General features: G+C 34.4%; 1 protein-coding gene across 2 annotated transcripts in view; it reads right to left on the bottom strand.

The window, feature by feature from the left end:
* Positions 1-8,387: 8,387 nt before the first annotated feature.
* The window catches only part of LOC131071627 (WEB family protein At5g55860), a 40,789-nt gene continuing 30,139 nt past the window's right edge, over positions 8,388-19,037 (bottom strand). Inside the window, exons 2-3 of one of the 2 annotated variants that reach the window (XM_058007586.2) lie at positions 11,047-11,243; positions 8,388-10,930 (exon numbers count right to left, since the gene is read on the bottom strand). In XM_058007586.2, the coding sequence (XP_057863569.1) occupies positions 9,041-10,930; positions 11,047-11,243 (2,087 nt within the window). In that variant the 3' untranslated portion in view covers positions 8,388-9,040. The remainder of the gene's footprint in view (positions 10,931-11,046; positions 11,244-19,037) is intronic. The other variant, XM_058007653.2, reaches the window with a different exon arrangement.

Genomic DNA, 19,037 nt, shown 5'->3' with positions numbered 1-19,037 from the left:
GATTGAGTTAGGGTTTAGGATTTTTTTTACCTAGTTTTTATCATAGTCAGCTTTAGGTTAATGGTTATGTTTAGAGAAGTTTAGGTTTGAGGTTTTGATTATGGTCAAGTTTAGAGTTATGATAATGGTTAGGGTTAGGGTTTAGGCTTATAGTTAGGATTATGATTACGCTTAGGATTATGGTTTAGGGTTATGGTTAAGGTTATTATTTACATCATTAATATGGTTAGGGTTAGAGTTAGGATTATAGTTAGTGTTAAGGTTATGATTTAGGGTTGGGATTAGGGTTGTGATTATGGTTAGGGTAAGGGTTTACGCCATGGTTTGGATTAGGGTTGTAATGCATAATGTATAATTGTATGTAATTGTATTATTTCCCTATGTGGTAAGAAAAATTGAGAAAGTGGGTGAGGGAAAATTGAAGGCTCGAACCAAGACACATACTTTAGGATTATGGTTAGGGATATGATTAGGTTTAGGTTTATATCATACTTAGGCTTAGGGTTTAAGTTTAGAGTTAGATGTAGGATTATGGTTTAGGTTTTAGGGTTAGGTCTAAGTATTATTGCTAGGGTTAGGGTTAGGATATGATTAGGGTTAGGCTTTAGGGTTATGGTTAGGATTATGGTTAGTAGGCTAAGGGTTTAGGGCTATGGTTCAAATTGTCGATAGGGTTAGGGTTTATACCATGGTTAGGCATAGGGTTAGGTTTAGGGTTAAATATTAGGGTTAGGATTATGGCTGGGGTTTAGGGATAAGATTAGGGTTAGGGTTAAAGCTTAGGCTTAGTGTTATGGTTGAAGTTTAGGGATAGGGTTAGGGTTATGATTAGGGTTACAATTTATATGATATGGTTATGGTTAAGGTTGAAATTTACATCTTATTTGGGGTTAGGGTTAGGATTATGGTTAGGCTTAGAGTTTAAAGTTTTGGTTAAGATTATGGCTAGGATTAGGGTTTATATCATGATTAGGTTTAGGGTTATGGTTAGAACTATGTTTAGGGTTAGATTTAGGGTTAGGATTAGGGTTAGTTTGATTGAGGGTTATGTTTAGGGTTGTGCTTCAATTTTGTGGTTATAGGTTTCAATTTAAAAAGTTTATTATTGATCAATTCATTAATTTTAAATTTAATTATTGTACATACTATTTCTCGAATTTGAGAGGTGATATTTGTTATATTTAACACAAATGGTTAGGGTTAGCATTATGGTTTAGGAATGTTGTTAACGATATGGTTACGGTTAGGGTTAAATCATGCTTATAGTTAGTGTTAAGGTGTAGGGTAAGGGTTTAGGGTTATGGTTAAGTTAGAGTTAGGTTTAAGGTTCAGGGTTTAGGGTTTCAGGTTAAGGTTATAGTTAAATAGAGTTAAGGTTCAATTGTACAATTAGGGTTTGATTATGGTAAGGGTTTGATTAGGATCAAGGTTGGGGTAGATTAAGGTTGGGTTGGATAAGGATTAGTTTCAATTAGGGTGAAGGTCAAGTTTAGGGATAGAGTTTAATTGGGATTAGAGTTTAATTAGGGTTAGGGTTAAATAATCTTATTAATTGAACAAATAATCCTAATACTAACATTTTAAATTAAATATGAGGGTTAAGTTTTATTGTTAGGGTTAGGTTTTGGGGTGAGAACTAAGGATCATTTTTAGGGTTATGATTAAGTTAGGGTTAAGGTTAGGGCTAGGATTATGATTAGGGTTAGGGTATAAGGTTATGGTTAGGATTATGGTTTACGTCATGATTGAGGTTAGGGTTAAGATTTTGATTATGGTGAGGATTATGGTTTAGAGCTATGGTTAGGATTGTTGTTAGGGTTAGAGTTTACATCATGGTTAGGGTTAGGGTTAGGATTTTCTTTAGGGTTTACATAATGGGTAGGGTTAGGTTTAGGATTATGGTTAGGGTTTACATCATGGTTATGTTTAGGGTTAGGATTATGGTTAGGGTTTATTATTATGATTAGGGTTATAGTTTTGGTTTAGGGTTTAGTGTTGTAGTAAGGGTTAGGTTTAGGGTTAGTGTTAAGGTTAGGGTTCTATTTACCTCATGATAAGGGTTTGGATTGGCATTATGCTTAGGGTAAGGGCTTATGATTATGGTTAGGCTTATGGTTAGGATTAAGATTTACATCATGGTTAGGGTTATGGTTTAGGGTCTAAGATTATGGTTAGGATTAAGGTTTACATAATGGTAAGGGCTAGGTTTAGGGTCTAGGGTTATGGATAAAATTATGGTTAGGGCTTACATCATGGTTAGGATTAACATCAGGGTTTAATATTATTGTTAGTGATATGGTTAGGGTTAGGATTACAGTTAGGGATAGGTTTTGCATCATGGTTAAGGTCAATGTTAGTATTAGGGTTAGGGTTAAAGTTAGAGACATGTTTTGGGTTATGGTTAGGGTTAGGACTAAGGATTATTATTAGGGCTATGGTTTTGTGTTATGGTTAAATTAGAGTTAGGTTTAGGGTTAAGGGTTAATGTTATAGATAATTAGGGTTAGGGTTCAATTATGACTAGGGTTTGGGTTGTGATCAAGTTTAGGGTTAGAATTGTGGTTTGGTTAGGGTTGGGGTTTATTTTTATTACATAAGGGTTTAAGTAATGATTAGCATTAGGTTTAGGGTTAGGATTTACACTATACCTAGGGCTAGAGCTAGGTTTAGGGTCTAGGATTATGGATTATGGTTAGGGTATACATCATGGTTAGGGTTAGCATTAGGGTTTAGGATTATTATTAACAATATGGCTAGGGTTATGTTTACATCATGCTTAGAGTTAGTATTAGGTTGTAGGGTTAGGGGTTAGGGTTATGGTTAAATTAGAGTTAGGTTTTGGGTTTAGGGTTTCGGGTTTCGGGTTAATATTATAGTTAATTAGAGTTAAGGTTCAATTACAATTAGGGTTTGGTTATGGTAAGGGTTTAATTAAGATCAAGGTTAGGGGTAGATTAAGGTTAGGGGTAGATTAAGGTTAGGGTTGGATAAGTATTAGTTTTAATTAGGGTTAAGGTCATGTTTAGGGATAGAGTTCAATTAGAATTAGAGTTTAATTAGGGTTAGGGTTAAATATAGTGATAGGGTTGAATTATTGTTAGATTATAGTTTAACTTGTAGCTAGAGCTTAATTTTAGGGTTAAATTTGTTTGAGGGTTACGATTCAAATTAGGTAAATAAAGATTTGAATATCTTGGTTTTCTATAGATAGAAGTTTGGAAGACATTCTTCTTTTGAACATCTTTTAAAATAGTTTTTTGTGATGGATATCATAGAAATTTAAAGTGTTTCTTTTATGGAATTTGATTTGTGGCACATCATTGAGGTTTTAATTCAATCCTACAAAAGGAAACCATGGTTCTAGCTTAATTAATGAAATTGATGACCTTAAGATTATAAATGGTAATGAATTGTATTAGGCTTTCTTATGATTTAGCATTAGTATGGTAGTTTGAGTTGGATTCATAGTCAATTAAGTATACTATTTCAATTTATAGTTGATTTTAAAGTATACTATGGCAAAACCATGGAAGAAACCAATGAACAAAGAAAACACATGCACATAGAAATTTAAGATGATAAAAAATAACGATTGAGAATTACATGCTATTATATTTAACATTTTTGAAGACTAAACGATTAGGATTTAAATCGTTATGGTTAAATCGAAGATTTATATGACCCATTATTGTGCAACCATAACGCAAGTGAAAGGAAACGTCAACGCTTATTATAGAATTGTAATTATTTGATTTTGTATTGACTTTGGGATTTGAATAAAGAATCATAGATAACTATGTCTACATATACACAAACAACAAGAAGTGAGAAAATCAGAAAACCTAAATCCTCCTTATAGCAAGAATATAGTCTTCAATATTGAAGACGCAATTAAGCACCAAAAATCGTCTATCATCTCCATAAATCATGGGGTTTAATGTAATTATCAAACCTTCTTGATGTGATGAAAAAATATGAGAACACAAAACAAATCCTTAGAAAAAATTAGCTTGGCATTAGAGAATGTGGAGATCGCACAAGTACTCCAATCTTGCAAGAAACATAAAACCCAAATGGTACGTGAGATGATTGGGGATCTTAGCCAAAAAATAAATGCAACGTTTAAACTTTTCACTTACTTTTTGTATGATATCTTAAAAGAAGATGTTACATCGCAGTTACAAATCCTCTCTCATAATTTGTTTTGAGCCTGTAAGAGTGATTGTATGCCACATAAAAAATTTAGAGCAGACATTATAATAATCATATCTTTGCTAGAACAGATTCTGAAAACACAAAGGGCAAATCAAATGTTTTATTAAGAATAAGATATACAAAAATATTTGCTATTATTATAATTCAATTTAAAATGTTGAACAATTTACAATTTCACAAGTGATTTGGGTATTCTGTTGAAACCTGGTGTGTAACACAGAAGTAATCGGTCCTGCTTTAAAGACTGCCAAGAGTGATGAAAAAAAGTTGTTGCTCTTTGTATGCAGCAAATTCGTTGTGAAAAGACAAAATACAAACACATTGAATACACCAAGGATATAAGTACAAATTGAAACACTCCATACATTTCCTCTTCCACTTTCTTTCGTTACTTAAAAGTCACTACTAGCATAACTTTGATTAATTTATGTTTAATTTGATGTAAGGAATGTAACAGTGAGGAAACTATTTTTAGTTTCAAATTATGTGCTTCCATTTTTGTGTAACCATGTGTTTGTAACTGTTAGAATGTGAATCAACTTTTTTTTACACGGAATATTCCATCCTGATGACCTCCTATTGATGTCATTGTAGGTTACGCTTCTCGGCGTAATAATTGTTAGATCATGAATCAATTCTTTTTTCTTACACGGAATATTCCATCCTGATGACCTCCTATTGATGTCATTGTAGGTTACGCCTCTAGGAGTAATTATGCTATTAGCCTAAATAGAAAGTGAAATGTATTAATCTAATATGTTTTCTAAGATTACAATCTGGTGCTCTTTTTTGAAAATGTGATCTTTTTCCTAAAATAATTGTCCCCACATATATCTAGCATTATCTTTGGTTTACATTTTCATTGCCAATTTTCTTATTTTATTATATGATTCATTGTTGATTATTTTATAAGATTTGATCATCTTATGTTAATGTTTTTATTATGTCATCTATCCAATTTTTCAATAATCTTTTATTATTGAAATTGTTTTTAATTCTTATAAATATAAAATCATAATAAAATATTTTATAATAAAAATTAAAATTGTCAAACTTGAATGACAATAAGTTCACTAATGTTTCTAATGTAAAAGTAACAATAGTCATACATCTCAAAAAAAAGAATAGAATGATAACTAGTGATCACAAGTAATTAGAATTTTAATAATCTTATTAATGGGGCTTGGACAATAATAATGTTTGGACAATGGGTCGTCAAAGAAGGAAAGGTTCTTCTCCTTCCCCCGAACTCTTTCAAAAATTGTGAAAGAGAACTTTGTTGCTTAAGGTTGGGATCCTTGTTTCCCACGAGTTCCTTGCTCCTGTCAAAAGCTTCTTTTTTCCCAATCTTATTTCTTATGAGATTCACTCCTTTTACCTTGATGTCTGGCTTGCAATGGATTTGAGTCCACATGCTTATCTAATCAAAACAATCATATTGATTAAGTATAGGTGTTTATAACCCATCTATGCAAAATGTCTATACTTGAAACCCATTAAGTGCTCTTGTCTCAAAACAAGTATAGCTCTCCTCATTTTAGCATAGGCTTATAAATTTGTACTTCAAAGCGCACTTATGATTGCTTCATTAGAATAATAGTAAGTCATTCTCAAACTTAAACAATGTGATCCCTTTGAAAGTAAATACAACAGAGCTTTATTTGATCAACCTTCCCTTCATTCTTCATTGTCTTCAACTAATGATGCAACTCTTTGCTCCCATAAGGTTGAGAGGGTTGTCCTCTTTTCTTAAGTTTCAAAATTGTGTTTTAAAAGCAAACTTACAAGCTTATAATATAGATTTCTTTTGCAAAACAATCCGCAGGGGATAGCTATTATGCGACCCTTGTAATTTAAATATCATGTTTTATTTACTTAAGATTAGCAAACAATTTATGTTATGAATTAATTAGAATTCGCTGTTATATTAAATTATATAGTGAAGAACCCTAAAAATATCTCTTTCAATTTTATTTTGATAATGAACATAGAGAATATTGCATGTCTACTCTTATGTTGTATCATATTATAGGTGCAATCCATCTTTGTTTAAAGTTTTGCATGCCTACTCTTATGTCTAATATTAGGTTGTATCCTATTATTAATATAACTTAAATATTTTTCTAATAAATATAACATAATGTTTGTACTTTTAATTTATAGCTTAACTTGTAACATATTTCTTAAAATTTAAAATAAAATTAAACAAATCTAAAAGAATCTCAAAAATTAAAATTTAAAAACGTAATATAACTAACCACTTTTTCTCATTGAAATTGATTTTATATTCACCAATTAAAATCGAATTTATTTCTTATATACATGAAGTCATAATCAAACATTTTAAAACTATGATTAAAATTGTTCAATTTGAACTTGCTCCTTAATAGTCTTCAATCCCCAAAATGGATTGTAATAAGTGATCACTTTTATTTGGGAAGTAATTAAACTTCAACGGTCACTATTAATTACGTACAAATGTTTATAATCCATCTATGCAAAATGTATAGGAAAAAGAAGTGCAAATATTCTTAAACCAAATAAATGATCTTTTTCCCAATACAAATAAAGCTCTCTTCATCTTAATATAAGTTTTAAAAATTATACCGGAAAGCATGCTTAAGTTCAAGAGTGTGATCCATTTGGCGATAAATACAAAGGGGGCTTGATAATTCCCTTAACTAATCACGCAACTCTTCTGCCCGCATTTCTCAAGTTTCCGAAACTGTGTTTTAAAAGCAAACCTGCAAGCCTGTAATATAGTTTTCTTTGCAAAGCAATCCACAAAGTATAGCTAGTACATGGCCATTGTACTTTTAACATCATGTTACGTTTACTTATATTAACAAACGATTTATGTTATGGGTTAATAAGAGTTCACTTTTCTATTAGGTGTATGGTTAGGAACCCTAAAAAAATCACGTAAAGAGTTTTAGTATGCAAGATCTCTATTCTATCATAGGTGCAATCCATCTCTGTTTAGCAAGCACCCATATTTGTGCGCATTTGGTTTTCTCTAGTTCAATATTTCTTAAAACATTTGGGAATTGCATCCCACTGTGATCCATTAGGTAGTTCTTGAGTCATGGAAACGGAATTTTCTAGCGCTGAAATGCAGCCCATTAATGCAAAATTGCCAATATATGCCCAATATCATGTAACAAAAGATACAATTGACTTGGATTGTGTCTGATCAAATGGCCCATTTAGTGTAAAAGACATCAGAAGCTATTGCCATCATGAATCCTCAATCAATTTGCATTGTTCATCAGGTTATAGGGTTGTTGTCAATCAATGGCACATTGTTTAACTTAATAAAAAAAACTGTTCTTTGTAGATTCACTCCTTTCCTCGCATTAAGAATCAATGTTCCCATTAGCTGACTTGCACTTACTATGACCTCCCTCAGTAAGAAAATCATATTTCAGATAGCACCTCAAGGGAAAATTTGCCGTTTGATTAAATTTATGAATACATTACTTCTCTCGACTTTATCAAGCACCTTTCAATCGGTATTCTTGCTAAGATAAATGGCATATGATTTCCATATCTTCGAAATTTCAATAATGTAAATAGAAAACTGTTTGTGCAGACATTTTAATGAATTGAATTTCAGCAGGTAAAGGAGCGCCACTAAAAAGCCCCCACGGGTTAGAGTAGTTGGTCTTAAGTCTCGGGTTTGCTGCCTGGGGTCTTGGGTTCGACTCTCTCTCCCGGAGTTATTCTGCCACGGACACTTGGGGCCAGTGCTGATGGCACCGTAGCCGCAGAGATTAGTCTCGCCCCTTGCCTGAACCAGGGTAAGGTCGGGGCGCTGGGCTGGGGCCGTGGGGATACCCTGACGACAACAACAAAAAAAAAAAAAGGCGCGGCACTAAAAGGGTGGACAAATGGCACTGGTAAAATAGTATTCAAGTAACTTACGTTACAACAATAATTCATAGGGCTAAGCCACTTTTGGAAAAGACACCAAGAATGAATCAATACTGGATTGACTTCCAATGCAACCGATTGAGACAACTACGCACAAAAAATAAATTTAGTGATGACTAAGTCCAAAATTGCCAAAAACAAATAAATATATCCAATATTTGTTATGAAATTTCAACCATCAAGTTAAGGGATCACCAGCTGCAAAATGCAAATGCATGTAGAATTGAAGCATGAGAACATTGATAAAATCATGCAGTATATGTCGCCAATCTTTACACTGTTCAATTACATAATTCATTTTCATGATCCTGTGACTTTGTGAGCCTATATATCATAAAAAATTGTCCAAGTACAGTTGCTAGCATTCTCACTCACTGAAAATTTTCTATTGGAAATAAATTTATAACATGACTCTCAGTCTAGCATGGTTGATCGGTAGATGATAAGCATAAACAAGAGATCACAAAATCAAATCAGGCCCAGCCACAGCTTAACCACACAATGCACTAAAATGGTCTTAATGCCTTCAACAAGTTATTTTGGCAAACGGAAGCCCAAAGAAGCATTATCAACGAAGGCAGCACAGTATATCATGGTTCTCTTTTTCAGTTTTCTTCAGTTTCTTACCAATAACAACCATTTTGTCATCAATATGTTATTGGGCATGCCACACATCCCAACAATACAGTTGCTTGGTTCCACCATGTAGTAGCTATACTTAATAGCTGTCTGTAGGATCACAGGATCATCGTGTTTCTTGTACAATATGTCACAGAATTTATCTATTAATACAACCATAATACTATGAACTATAAAAAATTACAGGATGTGGCAAATTAAAACTGCAGACACTGCATCTGCAGTGTAACCATTTGAAACATCAACACATAACTCAGTGTAGAGTATCATCATCCATCTGACTTTTCTTTTTGGTAAAAATACCTCCAATATTTGGAATCAGTTGCTTCTTCTTCTTGAGAGTAAAAGATCTATCAATAGAATGAACATTATCAACTTTTTCTGGAGAAGCAATTTTGATGTTAAGCACCTTACCAAGAGGCTGAGAATGCACAGATTTATCTTCTGTAAATGTCCTTGAAATATTATTTTTCTCATTGTTTGTAAAGTCCTGTGCAGCAGCTAAAATCACAGCCCTCTTACGTTGCTCTCGTTCTCTCCATTTTCTAAGTTCACCTTCAACTGCTCTCTTGGCTGCTTCTGCCATCTCTGCTTTATGCAAAACTTGCTCTGATGCTGATTTAGTTTCTTCAATCTCTCTATTAGCGGCTTCTAGTTTCATCAATAATTCCTGCTCAGCTGCTTTTATAGCATTGACTTGAGCTAAGGAAGCAGCAACCTTCATATTAGCAAGTTCATCTGCTTCCACAACCTTCCGGTTTAGGGAATCATACTCCTCTTGTGAGATGGTAATCCCACCACCAGATTCAGATGTAGAAGCACGAGCAGCAATTGTTTTCTCAGTTAATGCTTTTATCCTGCCAAGGGCTATTTCTTCGGCAGCTTTGGCAGCATCAGCTTCCTTCAATGCTGCTTTGTATCTACTTTCTGCTGTATTCAAAGCTGCCTTTGCCTGTTCTGCTTCCAATTTTGCCTTTTCTGCTTCCTCTTTCATTGCTTCAGCCTCTTTTCTAGCATTCTCAGTTTCTGCAGTAAGTTGTTGAAGAGCTAGTTCAAGATCAGAAGTAGCTTCTTTTGCTTTTGTTTCAGATTGAGCAGCTACTGCCAATGTTGATCTATATTTATGAAGTTCAACATTCAGATCTGCTGCTGCTGATTCTGCATCTACCACTTTCTGTTTTGTTTCTGCTAATTCTTTTCTAATCTGCTCCAGCTCATTCCTTACAGAATCCATGGAAACTCTCAAGGCCAACTCTTCCTTTATTGCCTTCTGCATGTTTTCCTTTGCCTCCCCAAGCTCTACAGAAAGTGATCCGACAGATGTGCTTCCAACAGATGTGACATTTTTTATTTCTTCAATTTCCGACTTCACCTTATTCAGTTTGTCATGAGCCTTAGAAGCTGCTTCAGCAACCTTTGACTGCGATTCTTTTGCCAAAATTATCTCTTTTTGTACATTTTCCACAGCAACTACAGTTGTACTCAGCTTTCTCTCTAAATCTTTTGCAGCAGCAAGTCCTTTCCTTAGAGCCTCCAACTCCTTGCTAGTCTGTTCTACATCTGCTGCATCTTTCCAGTATTTGGCCTCCTTTTCAGCCAGAATATTAGCATGTTCTTTTTCTGCTTCAATGCAAGCCAATTTAACAAGGACAAGAGAATCATTACTTGCAGCAATCTCTTTCGAAAGCTCATCCACCCTTGTTGAATTTGTTTCAACTTTGATCATTGCATCTTCTGCCTGCTTAGTTGCAAGTGCTTTTGCTTCCAAGGAAGCTGCAAGTTCTTGTTTCACCCTTCTCAGTTCCTGTTTAGCAGCATCCAACTCAGTTACTATAGTGATATGCTTGTCCCTTGTAGCATAAAGCTCCTCTTGCCGACCTGTATTATTGTCCTCTGACATATTGGTATTTGCAGGTCCTAGCTCCTCTGCGCGCAGCATGGCTATTTTAGTGGCCTCGCTGGCCTTTTCTTTTAACTCCTTAGCCACCTCCAACTTTTGAGTTAGATCTTTCACAGCCTTTTTCATCTCCTCCAGCTCAAGCAGGGTTTGAACCTTAGTAGCTTCTGCATTTTTCAACTGCTCCTTGGATTTGTCCAATTCCTTTTGCATTTGATGAAGTTCTGTTTCCTTGGCTATGCGCCTCTATGAACAGAAAACAGGAACAAGTCCAAAAATAATAAGTACTTGGAGTATAAACCTATAGAATTCATAACTTGCACATATGCTATACATTAACACTGATGATGATAATGAATTACCTCCACAACTGGAAGTTTGAACTTTTTTCCTTCAGCTTTGTCTCCGAAGACTCCCTCTCCAAACAAAGTAACTGCAGCTTTAACTGACTCAAAAGGTGCTGTTGTATCTATTTCTCCCCACTCTGTTCTAGTTATAAGATTGTGAGAGCTGTTGACTACCATACTTGTAGAGATTTCTTGCTCTGTCAATAATATGCCTAGGAAATTAGGAAAATATGAACATCGGAAACTATGTGCAAAACTATTTGAACATCAACATCATATCGACATGCATTTAATACCAGGACATAGAGTACAATAAATTAAAAATCACAAATTCTTACACGACTAAATCCATTTATATGCATATTAAATATGGGGCATGTATTTATTCTCTTTACAGTGACTAAATGAGGCAAAATTCATAAAATTTTCTTAATGTTAAAAACAAAAAATCTGGAAAAACCTTCAAGCAATTAAAGCAACAGAGCTTTCAGCTCTATGCAACTGCAATGATATGCTTTTTCGTTCACAAACTCATGTAGCTGAATTTGAAATCACAAGAATCCTATATGTCGAATGTTACCCTTTGTTATATAAATTAGTAACCAAAAGCTCATCTCAAGAGACTAGGATTAAACAAATATGAGAAATACAGTGAGATTTTAACTAAGAGACTGAATATTATCATGAAAATAACAGCAGCTCATTATCACTACCACACAGAAAGGAGCCAAAGCACCACATTTGTAGTGGGTGTCCTATCAGAACTGCTTTCCGCCCAGAATAAGGACAGAAATATAGCATTAACTAAAAAGTTGTACTGCTTCCTGATTCCAAACAAAGTACACAATGGGGTACATCTCATTATGCCAAAGCCTATATATATAACAAACAGTCTTTTCACATCCTCACATCACATGATAACACTCCCAAGCGATAAAATTGAACTATTTGCAAGAAAAGATGTAATAAATTTGTAACAAGAATGCAATCAATGCTAAGACTCTATTATCTTGATGCTACGAGAATAAAAATGTAGTAAATCCACCACAGAAAGCAATATATGCAATTTAAATGATCTCCATATGTCTTCCTGGATATAAGTAGTCTCAAACACAAAAATTGACCAATAACAGCGCAAATCACAGTCCATACATAGAATCAACAAACTTTGAATGAAACAGAGAGCCAGATCCATGCTCAAGTTATGCCCAAACAGAAATTCTAAAGAAAGATACTGAAAAGGCAAATGCATCTAGAAAAACCCAATGAATGATGATTGAGAACTCAGATGCTGCATTTGTTTTTGGCAAAATTTGTTTATGATATCCTCTCGTTTAGCAGAAATGGAATTAATCCCTTATATAAATTTATGATAAGTATACATAATGTCAAGAATTCAAGAAAAGCTATGTTGTAAAACTGAATGATTTATTTCAGACAAAAACAAGTTGATTGTGTTTGGCCACATGTAATTATGAGTAAAACTTGAGCCAACTAAGACCGTGCCATATCAAATTAGCCAACATTAAAATACATGTCTATGAAATAAGAAAGTTGTAGAACCCCACAGGTATGATTCTGGAATAGCCATATGATTACCAGTACCAATCTCCAGAGTCTCTAAGTACCCCCGTCTCAGTGCAACCTCGGTTGAATCAAATTCAAGCCTTTAAACTTAGATTCTCTATATACTGTCAGGGGAAGGAAGACATCAAAATGGTGACTTCACCCAGATGTTACAGTAAGATAATACTCTCCATAGTTTCAATGATATTCTGAATGTACCCAACATGACAAGACTTACAGAAGCGTCGAGTGCAACACGAGTAAGAGGGTATAATAACATAAAGTGATATTTGGTATGTTCGTGTTGCATATAGTCATAAAATCGATGTTATGGGAAACATAATATCAGCATGTACAGATACCACTCTTTCCAAACGTATCTAAAAATTGCAGTCCAAGTATTATAAAAATCAACAAAGATGTCTAATGTTAACACAAAAGGTAATACTTTTCACATAGAATTATAGGAAATGTTCCATCATTTAGTGTTATATATTTCCTCGGGGATGCCAATAGTTGTTGGCTTGTGGCACTCAAAAAAATCACTGCAAAAAACAGTTATACTATGCCTCCTGGCTCACATTAATGATCTTTGGGGCCAGCTCTGAGGTTCACAATACTTCGCAAAAATTGATTTCAATTGGATTATTATCCTGTTCTAGTCAACTTAGAAAATATTTAGAAGATTAAATTCAAGACAAAGCAAGGGCTATATAAGTGGTTGGTAATGCTTTTTGGTCTGACCAGCACAACTGCGACCTTCACCTAGATCATGAATGATATCTTGTAACCCTTCACCAACACCTCCATCATTGTCTACTTAGATGGTATCCTCAAATATAATAAGATTTGAGAAGAGCTTGTTGCACAAGTTTAGAAGGTTCCATTGGTGTTAGATTTACTATTTGGACTATATCATTGACCACGAAGGGATTCACTTGGATCTGAAAAAGATAAAGATCATCCAAGATTAGCCAATTCGTTGCAGCCATATAAAACTGGAAATTTTTTTCAGACTTGCAAATTCTTATCAGAAGTTCATATTGGGTTTCTCTCATCTCTCTAACATTGACCAAATCATGTGACCTAAGTCAGCATACCTGCACATTATCAAGTATTTGAAAAATCAAATCCAGACACCAATCAACCCAATTAAAAGGAGTCCAATGCATCAGATTTCGCACTAGGTGCACTGCTTACCCATCATTGATATCCTATTACATGCTTAAAAATATTCAAAGATACCATGTGAAATTACTTTACCTGCAAGGAACTCTACACAATTGTTCACGTCAAGAAGCAATGGCAACGCTACCTATCAGCTAGGGAGACCATTCACTCTTGTCACAAGTCTGCTCAATTTCTTTGCACACAAAGAAAAGCACATAAAGTGGATGAAATACTAGTAACAATTCCAACCTACCAGCAAACACAAGGAAGAAGATAACGAAGTATCTGACTGCTTGAGACAACTTCCAGTCACCTCATGGCCCCACCATACTCGACACTTGAGGCCACAATGATGTGGATTATAACATGAACTTTTTGGAATTAGTACTATTGTTACTTGTCAGACAAGTAACAGTAAGGGACACTATTTTGAATTATTAATAGACCAATTTATTTGATTAGAGTTAATTAAGCTAATAAGTTCAAATGACTTCTAACTAGCAATTGCACCTTAGTGTGCAATGGGTACGCCAATGAGGTGTGGAAGGTCAATCAAGAAAAAGTTAGATCTATTATTTGCATGTACTTGTGTGGTACATGAGGTCAATTGGTAGGCCATTTAGGTAGAGAAAGAGATGGAAGAAGGAATATGGAGAGAGAGAGAGAGAGAGAGAGAGAGAGAGAGAGAGAGAGAGAGAGAGAGATGTTTAGAGTATAGGGGGAGAGAGGAAGATAGAGGGAGAGAAATAGATAGAGAGATAGGGAGGTAGATAGGAAGAGATAGAGAGACGAAAAGATAGAGATATAGATGGTGAGATAGAGTGATATATAGATAGAGATTTAAGGAGATATAGAGAGGGTTAGAGGGATATAAAGAGATAGACAAACATAGAAAAGTAGAGATGGAAAAATATGGAAGGAGAGATAAATAGGGGGAGATAGAGAGAGATAAAAAGAGGGAGAGATAGAGATATATGGAGAGAGAAAGAGGGGGGGACATTATAGAGAGATATAGAGGGATATGTAAAGAGATGGAGATATAGAAAGAGAATTAGGGAAACATGGATATAGAGGTAGAGAAATATATGGAGAGAGAGAGAGCGGGGGGGGAGAGGGGTATAGAGGTAGAGAGATATGGATAGAAAGAGATAGATAGGAGGCAATATAGAGAGATAGGTAGGAAAAGAGATGGGGGTATATAGTTATAGTGAGATATGGGTAAAGAGGGAGAGATAGTGAGGAATAGGGAAAGAGAGAGATAGGGAGGTAGAGGTAGAGAGATATGGATATAGAGATAATGATATATAGATTGAGCGGGGGGAGAGATAGGGAGAAAGAGTTTGTAAGAGTGAGAAAATATCTCACAAAATTAATTAATTTAAATAATATAGAGATGAGGAGAAGGAGAGATAAATAATGAGATATGGGAGGAGAAAAGGAGAAAGAGGTAGATATAAAGAGATATATAGGGGGTAGGGGGAGAGAGAGAGAGAGAGAGAGAGAGTACACAAATGTGTATGTAGCCTATATGTAGATCATTTTTTATTAAAAATTATTCTCTATTAAATTTTCTTTGTTTGACTTTTTGAATTAATTGAACATTGAATGCTTAAATTAAATACTAAAATGTAGCAATAAATTGTATAGAATGCTAAGGAAAAGTTCTTTATGCAAACCCTAACAACCCAAACAAAAAAGGAAACTTCATTGTAAATTTTGATGTAGCTAGATTGGACCATTCATTATTACTCTACAAGTTGGTCAGCATTGAATTTAACTAACAAGATGCTACTTGTAACCACTATACTTGGTAGGTAGTTACATTCATTGATCTCTCACATTCCCACATTCATTATATGATATTTATTTTGCCATATTTATATTCCAAGTGTAATGTAATTAACACTAAACTTGAATCTCACGTAGGAAGCTTTTTTTTCCTCTAAAAAACATAAATATTTTAGTCAACTTGAACTATAAAGAAAGAAGCCTATGCATGCCTTATATTAGCCTTATATTAGCTGTTCCCAAAAACTAGAAGACAATTGGTCTCTTAACAAAGAATAGCAATCAAACAAGTATTTGTTTAGAAAAAATGTTAGTTGTAGTTTTGAAAAAAATAATTTAATCTTTAAAATAAAATTAATCTCATTATTATTTTAAAAGGATAATATACAAATATAAATTATTATTATTTTTATTATAAAATAGTTCTTTCATTGAGTGGCCTTTGAATGTCTCACAAATGCTCTATTAAGGGTCAATTTTTGTTGGGTATGAAGGCTTAATATTTTTAAGCAATAATATCATGATCATGCTTGAGATGAATTTCTTTAACTCATTATCTACCTAAAGTGATACTTTCACTAGTTGATACCATACCCAATTTATTTTTAAAATCATTAATAATGACATTTCTCATAGATGTAATATCCTTTTTTTTTTGACATTCCACGTCACCTACAACCTGTCCACAATCCACATAAACAATTATGAAATTAAATGAAATTAAAATTTACTTTAATCCATAATTAAGAACTTTAATCTTCACTCTAGATGAATTCATCTAGTGACTGATTTTTAATGTTCAGTAGGTCTTATATTTAAGCTCTTTATTTCGGATAGATTGAAATTCATGTGGATACATGAAACCACTGAAGTCTTACATGAAATACTTAATCAAATCAATCATTATTAATCCTAATTTCTTACTGCAAATTGATAATTATTATAATATTATTAAACTTAATTTTTTGCCGCAACAATATCTAAAACAATGCTCAAGTCATTTGAACATCTAGGGTTTTGCCTAATAATTTTAATCTCTTTCTACTTTTACACTTCATTATATAGAATTATACGAATTTGCTCAGTAAGGTGAAGCTACAGGAAATCTATCATACATTAGATCTATACAGATATAATTAGAGCCAAGTTTAATTCAGGTGATTTCTTTAACGATTGCAGATGCGAGGTGGGGAATTGACCCTACATTCCCAAAGGACATAGACCCACAAAATTAAATTTGAAGGAAACAACTCAGAAATTTGCAAGATTCTTTGTTTTAACTTTTTCTTGAAAATTTGTAATCCCGTGAATAAGTTTTTCCACATTGAATGGGCTATAAATATGCCCCACATTGCAATTTCGTTTCATCGGCAGAGAAGAGAAGCCTTCGAGATTTGCAAAGCGAAGCTGGTCATATTGGGATTTGAAAATGGGTTTGGGCATTTGGGTTGTGTTCTTACTGCTGCCATCTGTTATCTGCTTCTCTGCCTGTTTAGAAGAGGAACAAAATTCTATTTTGGATTTTAAACAAGGCATTAACTTCACTTATTCCAAAGAATATCATATTGATCTGGTTTAAAGATTGCAAATGAGAGGTGGGGAATGTTGTTTATAACTAGGTAAGATGGGTTCGGATTGCCTTAAGGCAACATCCGAACCCATATAGGACTGGGTCCTATCTTAAAGGGGTAACGTGCCCCCAAGACAAGTCCAGCCCCATACCTCCACGCCACACTAAATGCACCACGCCTCAATAAAACAAATTGGCACCAAAAAGGATTAAGGCCGACTTGGGGTATATGGGTTAAAGACTCATATAAATAAAGTTAAATTGCAAACACAATCAATCACTTCATCTCTTATGCAATCAGCGAACTAGCTCTGCAATTAAATGTGCGAAATATAGAAGAGGATTGTGCGAACTTGTCCAAGAGGATATAAGGCATTTTGGTGCAGACTTGGTGTATTTAGAAGGGCAGATCTGATATACTAAAAGGGATCAGATCTGGAGAATCAAGCTAAGTATTGTATTCGTGCAATTCAGATTGAATACATAATCTGACCTGTGGGTCTTTAGTGCTGGGTTTTTCCTCCTTGGTGGTTTTCCCAGGGTATTTGTGTTTTTCTCTTGCTCTCTTGTTTCATTCTTGGATTTACTTGATTATGGTTTACTAAATGCTAACAAATAATTAAATGTTACAAATCTGATTACTAAACTAGGGCTCAAATTTAACATGGTATCAGAGCTAAGGTGTCACTAACTTCATATTTTAGTAAATCATTTGTTGCATATAGTTGTTGTTTGTTTTCAGATTAAAATGTCAGGTTTGAGGGCTGAAGATAGACTTGATGGAGCCCTTGATTTTGCTGCTTGGAAAGTCCGTATTCTATTGATCCTTGAAGAGAATGATCTACTGAAATTCGTAGAAGAAGAAAGGCTATCCCCTCCAGAAGATGCTGAAGAACTGAAGCAGTTCAAGAAAGACTCCCTCAAGGCTAAGAAGATCATAATTGAATCCATCAAGAATCATCTTGTCACTGTCATATCAAAATTTGCGTCTGCCAAGGAAATGATCAAACACTTGGAAGGGATGTATGAAGTCAACAACCTCAGCAGGGCTCTTGCACTAAGGCAGTAGCTTCTTCACATGAAAATGAAAGAAGAAGACTCAATCATGGCCTACTTCATGAAGATCAATGAACTAAAGGACAAGCTAAGTACTCTTGATTGCCAAATTTCGGATAAAGATCTTGTTATGATTGCATTAAATGGTCTACCTGATGAATGGGAACCATTCATTCGTAGCATTGGTGGAAGAGCTGATCGTCCCAACTTTGAGCGTCTTCAATCTAATTGCATTGAAGAGGAATCTCGAATTGAGGTAAGAGGAAAACTCAAGAACTCTCACAAAGATGATAATCATGTTCTCTTAGCTAAATCTACGAAAGGTGGACATTGGAAGAAAGAAAAGAGAAGCAAAGATTTTAGATCCTCCTCCTATGATCCAAGGAAGAAGTCAAGAGATTCCTCTCACATTCGTTGCTTCAGATGTGATAAGTATGGTCACTATGCCAGAGATTGTCAGAATGATCCCAAGGAAGTCAATTTAAATGAAGTTGCTGAACAAAGTGAGAATTATCTTCTTATCTCTGCTCTATCAAGCAATGTTCCTACGGACAGTAATACTTGGATAATTGACAGTGGTGCCTCCAGACACATCTCAGGTTTTCGTGAGCATCTTTCAGATCTGATTGAAAAAGATACCAACCTTCATGTGGTAATCGGTGATGATGCTCGACACTCGGTAAAAGGTTCTGGTACTACCTCTTTAAAACTAGATTCGGGTATTTCCTTACAACTCTGTGATATCTTTTTTGTACCTGGTATTAAAAGAAATCTTATTTCCATTTCTGCCTTAGAAGATAAGGGTTTGCAAATAGCATTTTCTGAAGGGAAAGTACTTGCTTGGTCTAAGAAATCT

The sequence above is a fragment of the Cryptomeria japonica genome, chromosome 3, assembly GCF_030272615.1.
Source record: "Cryptomeria japonica chromosome 3, Sugi_1.0, whole genome shotgun sequence".
Taxonomy (NCBI): domain Eukaryota; kingdom Viridiplantae; phylum Streptophyta; class Pinopsida; order Cupressales; family Cupressaceae; genus Cryptomeria; species Cryptomeria japonica.
This window is presented reverse-complemented; position numbering and strand designations above follow the sequence as displayed.